The following is an 8315-nucleotide window of genomic DNA, read 5'->3' as shown; positions in this document are numbered from 1 at the left end:
CACCCCCTCCTTTTCAGTTAGGTGTACCAAGGCTCTCCCAGCCCCCTCCTCCTGGGATTACACCCATATCTGTAGGGACCAGCCGTACAGGGCCTGTGGGTTTTTCTCTTCGTGTGCGGAGATGAGAGATTGTAGAAATAAAGACACAAGACAAGGAGAACAAGAAGACAGCTGGGACCAGGGGACCACTACCACCAAGATGCGCAGACCGGTAGTGGCCCCGAATGCCTGGCCGCGCTGTTATTTATTGTGTACAAGGCGAGAGGGCAGGGTAAGGAGTGTGAATCGTCTCCAATGATGGGTAAGGTCACGTGAGTCATGTGTCCACCGGACAAGGGGCCCTTCCCTATTTGGTAGCTGAGGTGGAGAGAGAGAGAGGACAGTTTATGCCATTATTTCTTCTATGTATTTCTTGGAATTTAACACTTTCACTAATTCTGCTACTGCTATCTAGAAGGCGGAGCCAGGTGTACAGGGTGGACCATGAAAGCAGACTAGGAGCATGACCCTGAAGCACAGCATCACAGGGAGACATTTAGGCCTCTGGATGGCTGCGGGCAGGCTTGACTGACGTTTGGCCTTCCACAAGAGGTGGTGGAGCAGAGTGCTCTCTAACTCCCCGAGGGAAAGGGAGACTCCCTTTCCTGGTCTGCTAAGTAACAGGTGCCTTCCCAGGCACTGGCGCCAGCACTAGACCAAGATCTGCTAAGTAACAGGTGCCTTCCCAGGCACTGGCATTACCGCTAGACCAAGGAGCTGTCTACTGGCCCTGTCTGGGCATGACAGAGGGCTCACACTCTTGTCTTCTGGTCACTTCTCACCGTGTCCCTTCAGCTCCTATCTCTGTTTGCCCTGGTTTTTCCTAGGTTATAATTGTGGAACAGAGATTATTATAACATTGGAAAAAAGAGTAATGCTACAAACTAATGATTTATAATATTCATATATAATCATGTCTATATTCTATGTCTAATACAACTATTCTTATTTTAAGTATTTTCTTTATTATACTGGAACAGCTTGTGCCTTCAGTCTCTTGCCTCGGCACCTGGGTGACTTGCCGCCCACATATATCTCTCTTAGCCTCAGAGATGGAATCCCCCTTCCCTTGTCACACCTCATGTAAAACTACCATGAAGCACCTAACTCAATTAAGAGGACTGCCCATGTCTGAATTCCTGCTGCCTGCAGGCCACACACCCTTCCTGAATAGGAACCTGCTCTGAATCAGGCCTGAATTTGCTAAGCCCTCTCAAGCTCAACAGACCCTGAGCCTTGGTATGGCACCACCCCGCCTTTCCCTCTGGCCTCTGATGGTGGGAATCCATCAGAACTCAGGGCGGAGCTGCCCAGGTCATTTCCAACAAGCAACACAGGGTCTCATTCACCTGTCTTATGTCAGGATGAGAAGGTCCCAGACATGGGGAGGGGCGGGACTCAGGGAATTCTCCATCCCCGTCCTCCCTCCTCACCCACCTGCCCCTTGCTCCACTCCCAATTCTGCCCCCATACCTGTCACTCCAAAGCACTCTCCTCAGCAGCCAGGGAGGATGAAGCAGGGGAGGCTGAGGAGGAGGCTCCAGGGACTGAGGGTGGTGGCCATGGCTGTGGGTCGGGCTGTGCCTGGGGCACACGAGGAGGCACATGAGGAGGCACATGATGAGGAGGCAGCAAAGGATGAGGGTGGTGGCCGTGGCCCTGAGTTGGGCTGCGCCTGAGGACACGGTGGGTGGTGCTGAAATGGAAACACAAGAGTGACAACCCTTGTCCAGGCCCCAAATCTGAGGAGACACCTCCTCAGCTCCCGCTGACCCAGGTTGTCCTGGAAGGCAGAGGTTTTGTGCCCTCCTGCTATGGGGCAGCTGCTGGGACAGTTCCTGGGTAGGAAGGGAGAGGGTGTCCCTGTCCTCAGGGAGCTCACACAGCTGCTAAGGGAAGCAAGCTGACAGCACAGCCCACCCTCCTGCTGTGGTGGAAGAGAAGGTGATGCTCCAGGGTCGGGGAGGGGAGGGTCTCTGGGCTGGCGTTGGAGGTGGTTTTGATGGATTTCCAGCAGACGAGGGAAAGGAAAGGAAAAGTGATTATAAAAGGAGGAAACACTAAGGAGAAAGGTCTGAAAACAGTGACACCCGCAGCTTCGAGGTTGGTGAGAAATCCACAGCATGGGGAGCAGAAGCAAGTGCAGTGAGAAAGAGGAGTCAGGAGGGAGAAGGGAGAGGAGGGTGGGAGAACACAGGCATGCCAGCACCCCCAGGAGGAGCGCCCCATGAGGGGGTTATTTTAACATAAACGTGTACACTGGGATGACTGAAACTGAACTCAAGAACTAGTTTCTCGAGATCACTGTTTCTGATCTCATTTCTAGTTTCTTGAGATCACCGTTTCTGATCACCGTTTCTTTCTTCTGTTACCTCCTGCACTTGGCTCCAGGGTGCTGCCCATGCCCGTCAAGAAGTCCTTAAGCCATCTTGCACAGTCTCCCATTGAGATGTAACGGAAGGACATGGTCACATCCTTGTCATTCTCCCACTTTTCTTTCATCTTTCTGGCTCCAGGATGAACCATTGTCCACATTCTGTTCTCTGAGTCAAAGAGGAGGAAGATCTGTCCATCGAAACTGAACTGCCAAGATCCGCTGCTGTATCCTTCAGCTTTCTGCTCACAAGACATCCGGGCCTGCAGGGTGAGGGGTTCTGCCCCCATCAGAGAGAGATCAGCTCTGGTCTTTACGCATGTTGAGCCCCCATCCTGTCCGCCTTACAATTTCCTGGTCTTACTCTCTCTGCCACATCCTGGCCTTGCCTCTAGACCTCTTAAGGGGTGATAGGACCTTCCTATTTGTATTTTTACATGAAAACTATAAATGCCTCTAACCTACCACTGTATCTGCTCCCTCCTGTCCTGGGCCATCTGAAACTTACCCCTGGGTGTGTAATTCTCCAGCTCAATGTCAAGCAGCTGCTGGGTGAGCGTGTCCACCACTTCTCTCAGTACTGGGTTCTGTGCTTTCCAGGCCTTTGTGACATTTAGTTTCTTCCCCAGGGGACTGACAGGTAGGACTTTCTTGTTGCCACAGTCATAGTGAAGAAAAGTCTTTTTATCCACCTGGCCTTCAACCACACACCACCGTGGCCCAGGTCTGAACTTAGGAATGATGGTGATGTCATAGCAAAGAGAGTGAGGGTCTGTAGAGAAAGGCAGGTGAGGGGTGGGTGGGGAGAAAAATACCCCTAGGTAGCCCTCCTCCACACCGTGACAATAAGAGGATGCCTCTGGAGGGCTGGGCTGGCCCAGCAAAGAGTGCCCCCTCCAGAACTGTTGTGTCCACAAGATTAAGCCAAGTGCTCCCCACTTCCATGATGACAAGGAGGAGGAGGAGGTTTCTGCCTGTTGAGAAACCACATGTCCCCAGACATGTCCCACTGCCCCTCTGTCCACATCGGTCAACACATGAGAGGTGCCAGGACTGCTAGAGGAGGAAGGGCCTGGATGGCAGAGGATCTTCAGCAGCAGCCCATGTGGACTGTGGGAGGTGGGAGAGGGTGTGGGGGCTGCTCCTGAGGATGCTGGTGCATGGTGGGATAGACTGAGGATGGAAACCAGTTGAATAAAGAAGAGTTAATTGTCATGGTCACAGGATTTAACATGTTGGCAAAGCCCCTGCTGATGGTGCTCATCTGCTATGAGGATGCCTTCCTGAAACCTTGGACAAAGAGATGGTCCATGCAGCAAGAAACAGAAAATCTGAAAATCTAAGGCAGGTATTAGAGGGAGGGATCACAGGCTCAGAGAAGGGCCCATGCTGGAGTGCTCTGAGTGTGAAAATCCAGAAAAATTTCCATCTGCTGTGCTCATGGGAAGCCTGGAGGACTCCTGTTTACCTGGCATATAAAGAAGGCCCCATAAGAAGACACCAGAATGGGATGAAGCGGAGGGATGCCTATTGCTGAAGGCCATGGATGGGTGTAGGAGATGCTGCTCCTGAAATGGGCTCCAGTAGTAACAGGATGAAAAATCCTGAAATACCAGATTCCAGGTGGAGGCTATTAACTGTCAGGAACAAGGAGGGTTCAATGATGGAAATGATTAGAGAAGTTGCAATGCCAGCTGGTGACCTCAGCCATACAAAGCTTTGCCCATGGCTCATAGAACAAAGGGGTCCAAGATCCAGAAGAGATGGAAACCCAACCTGAATACTGCTGGATTTAAATAATCACAACAAACAGCGATAAAACAAATGATGGGTGACCAGGAGGCTGAAAGCAGCCAGTCCATCAAGAACAAGGCTGCTTTGCCCAATTTGCGGAATTAAGCCACTTCGCAGAGCCTGAACTTATAACTTGAAGAAGACACCAGTTTCCAGTGAGGACAGACCCTTTAACTCTGCAGCAAGTGCAATGATTCTTTGTGGGCTTCTCCAAACATATTTATGGCCACTAGAGTTTGCCGTGAAGGGCAATTTTGTAAATATATAAAGGTGTATAGGGAATATATTCTCCATTCCAACTACTCAACTCTGCTGTTGAAGCTCAAAAGCAGCCATAGACAATCCATGAATGATGAGCGAGGCTGGACCTGCCTTAAGTGCCCAATGACCCAAGACCTCCTAAGGTCGTAGAGGTATACGTAGTTACAATGTCTAATTGGAGAATCACAACATAGATTCCGTGTGAATGTTCAGAGACAAAGCAGTGCCACTCACAGGAAGGAAATCTCAACATTAAAAAGTATCTCCTGTAGAGTTCTGGGCCTTGGCAGAGATGGGGCCTTTAGCCATGGAAGGGCCGTGACCATGCAGCCTCAGAGCTGCCCATTATGGGTGGTCTCCTCACCCTCTAGGTCATTAGGAAGATAGGCACAGCAATGAGAAGACGCAGGTGGTTCTCCTGGGATGGGCATTAGCAGGGTCACCGGGAACCAAGAAGTTGCACAAGCAATTGGCCCCGATCCCCAGGACACGACATGGCTGTACACCCTCACCCTCAGACCACACCTCAGGTTTCAAGGAAGGTCGCTGATGGCCCTGGTGGACCATAGATGCCACTCAGCAGCAAAGGAAGGGAGAGTAGACCCTGAACCATGGGACCCTCACTCCCATCACATCCACACCACCCAGAAGCCACAGGCAGAGTAGGACCACCTTCTACTCTCCAACTGACACCTGAGACACCACTTGGAGATGACACCCTAGGGGATGGGGCGCTATTCACTGGGACACTGTAATCCCTTCATCTAGGGTCAGTAAACTAGGACAGGGTCCGAATCTGGTCCCCCTTCATTTGCAGGTTGCCATTGCCTGCTGTTGTTCTACAAAGGGACAGGACTGGACACAGAGGCGGAGAATCCAAGGCCTGCAAATATCACAGGGCATCCTTCCTCCCTTTCTAGAAAGGTTTCGCTGATCCCCGTCTACACAGTAACTATTCTCTATGACGCTGGCTCCCCAGTAGGAAGAAAAGGCAGGTCTGGACCCCAAGGGCAGAAGTGGGCGCCTCTATTCACCAGAGCTCCCAGGGTCTCTTGGAGGGAATGGTGCTTCCCATCCCCTCTGCACAGGTTCTGTGGGGAGCTTGGGGTGTGCTTGCTGGGGTGTGTCCTCAGGCCGGAGGGAGAAGGTGCCACGTGGTGTAGGAGGTGGTGAGGGCCTCTTCATGGATGGGGAGACCTCTGGGGTGACCAGCTGGGTTGAGGTGGGGAGTAAGAGGATGTGACCTGGGTGGTGGCAGTGGATGGTGAGGGGAGGGTGGGAAGTGTCTGCTGAGCCCCTGGGTGCAGATGAGTGTCTGCAGGAAAGTGCAGGGAAAAATTCCAGGGCACGCATCCCCGGGGGTGCTGGAGGGTTTGTGTGGTGAAGAGCGGGTGAGAGCAGAGCGGGCTGGTGGCTGGTGGGGGTGTCTGTGATTGTGTCCCTGTGGAACACCTGTTAACCCTGTCCTGACCCCAGCTCGAGTTCCGGGGACTCTGGTTTCTCCTTCCCGAGGGCGGGTGGAACTGCCAGGTTGTACTAGGGATCCCCGCCCCACCTCGCCCTCTGCAGCCCTCTGGCCCCTCCACTCTCCGGGGCGGGAAAAGGATTCCAGCCTCCTCTCTGACCGGCTCCTTCCCTCGGAGGATAAGTAGCCTCCGGGAGCGGATCCAGCGGGAAGGAGAGGCGAAGAGGAACTGAGTAGGGGCGCAGTCCGGGGAGACAGCACGGGTCCTTCCAGAAACCTCCCCTCCTCTGAAGCCCGCAGCACACAGTCCCCCACATTTGGGCCCCGCCCCGCTTGGGCTCCATCCCCGAGCTCACCGGCCCGCACGGTCCAGCACCAGACGGACAGCAGGAACAGAAGCGGGAGGCGTAGAAGGAACGCGGGGCTGGCGGCCGCTACCATTGGGAAATTGGATCGCAGAGGACTGCAGACTCGGAGCCCAGCCCTTGGATCACCTGGCAGCTCTCAGGCTGTCTGAATGCAGCCTTAAATACTCGCCGGGAGGAACCATACTCCCGTCATCGCGCGTCTAGCCAATCAGGTGTCTCTCAGCCAAGTCGTTCAACTAAGCCTACCCGACTTCCTACTGCAGCACTTGAGCTCTTACCCCTGCGCCGACCAGTCAGACTCCACTCTGCCTGTCCCGGACCAGTCCCGTCAAAGGCTTCTTTCCATGACACCCTCATGTAATCATCACTTCATTTTGTATTAACCCAATGTGGATACCGATGCACAGAAAGGTGAAGAAAACACACGGAAGTGTTCAGTCGCGACAGGGTCTCCCTGTCCTCGCCTGGACCTGCGACACCCGCTTTCCCTCTCCCTGCGTTGCAGAAAGCTCCCCTCCCCGTCCCGTGCCCAAGCCCAGTCCCATCCCCGCGGCCCCATCCCAAATCCCGAGTGGACGTCGTTATAGCCTGGGCTAGGTTTGTTTGTTTGGTTGGTTTTTCTTTCTTTTCTTTTCTTTTTTTTCTTCGTGACAGTCTCGCTCTGCCGCCCAGGCAGGAGTGCAGCGGCGCGATCTCGGTTCACTGCAACCTCTGCCTCGCGAATTCAAACGATTCTCCTGCTCCAGCCTCGCAAGGAGCTGGGACCACAGGTGCGCGCCACCAAGCCCAGTTAAGTTTTGTATTTTAGTGGAGATGGGGTTTCACTGTGTTGCCCAGGCTGGTTTTGGACTCCTGGGCTCATGTGATCAGCCCGACTTGGCCTCTCAAAGTGCTGGGATTACAGGGGTGAGCCACCGCGCCTGGCCCGGGGCTAGATTATATTACAGAAGCACCAGGTTTTCAGAGGCTTCAAAGGACGTATTCTACACTAAACAATTGGTTAAGATAGTAAATTTTATGTTCTACGTTTTTACCAAACTTAAACAGCTTTAAAAATTATCTTAAAAATGAATGTCTTGCTGGTATCTGCCCAATGCGGATTGGCAAAAAGACTCTGCTCATTAAAATCGAGGACAGCATTGAAAACCTTGTCTCTAAAATCACAACCTGTGAGACACCTTGCTGATTTAGGAAGCACATCAGAGAGATGGGCCCTCAGCTCCCCTTAGAACAGTGCCCCACCAGGTGTGGGGATGGCCCAGGAGACTCACCAGAGCAGGTTCAAGTGAAAGCTCCCCATGGCTCCCAACTGCCAATGCTTGCTTTGGGCCTGTTCCCCCTGGGCAAGGACCAGCCATCCTTCAAAGTTGGGCACAAATACCCCCTCCCATGTGTGTCCCTCATCTTCTCACAAGAAAGAACACCCTCCTGCTCCCTGAGGCCTGGATCCACAGTGACGGAGTGTATCCAGATCTCCCCGTGTGACAATTGCTCACACATTTCTTTGCTTGTCTACTAGATGCATGAGGTCTTTGAGAATAAACTAGATCCGTTTACAGCTTTTGAGGGAAAAAAGCCCTAGTGGCCCACTGTTGCTCAATCAGAATGTGATCAATTGTGTTTCCCTTGGGAGCAGGAGGTGAAGGAGGGGTCTATGCATGCATGGGGCTCACTTTGCAGCGCACCCATCTGTGGTCAACCACACTCAAATCCATGGCTTCACCCACACCTCTGCTCAGTCCCTGGCTGGTCCCTGCGGCCATCCTCAAAAAGAAACCCCAATTGTATCCTTGTCTTAATCATCATGAGGGCATCTGGAAGTGGTGGTAGAAGCCAGAGAGAGGTGAGGGTCCCAGTGGCCCCTGGCAGCTGGAGAGGGCTTAGCTTAGGGTGATGACTGGACAGAGCCCCTGAGTCCCACTCTGCCCCCAGCCACTCAGGCAACATCCTCCTTTCCCCTTGTCTCTCAGCCTCTTCTCACCCTGGGAGCTGCACCCAAAGCTCTGAATGGGCC

The 8315-nt window shown here is 53.1% G+C and overlaps 1 protein-coding gene across 1 annotated transcript; it reads right to left on the bottom strand.

Moving 5' to 3' along the window:
• Window positions 1-218: 218 nt before the first annotated feature.
• RAET1G (retinoic acid early transcript 1G) lies at window positions 219-6457 on the bottom strand (the record flags this gene model as incomplete). Its single annotated transcript, XM_011947366.1, has 5 exons — window positions 6290-6457; window positions 2922-3185; window positions 2412-2693; window positions 1513-1735; window positions 219-357 (listed from the first exon to the last, which is right to left on the bottom strand). Coding segments are annotated over exons 1-5 (993 nt in total), but the record flags the coding sequence as incomplete, so codon positions are not given.
• Window positions 6458-8315: the final 1858 nt, after the last annotated feature.

The sequence above is a fragment of the Colobus angolensis genome, unplaced genomic scaffold (genome assembly GCF_000951035.1).
Source record: "Colobus angolensis palliatus isolate OR3802 unplaced genomic scaffold, Cang.pa_1.0 Scaffold263, whole genome shotgun sequence".
Classification (NCBI taxonomy): Eukaryota; Metazoa; Chordata; class Mammalia; order Primates; family Cercopithecidae; genus Colobus; species Colobus angolensis.
This window is presented reverse-complemented; position numbering and strand designations above follow the sequence as displayed.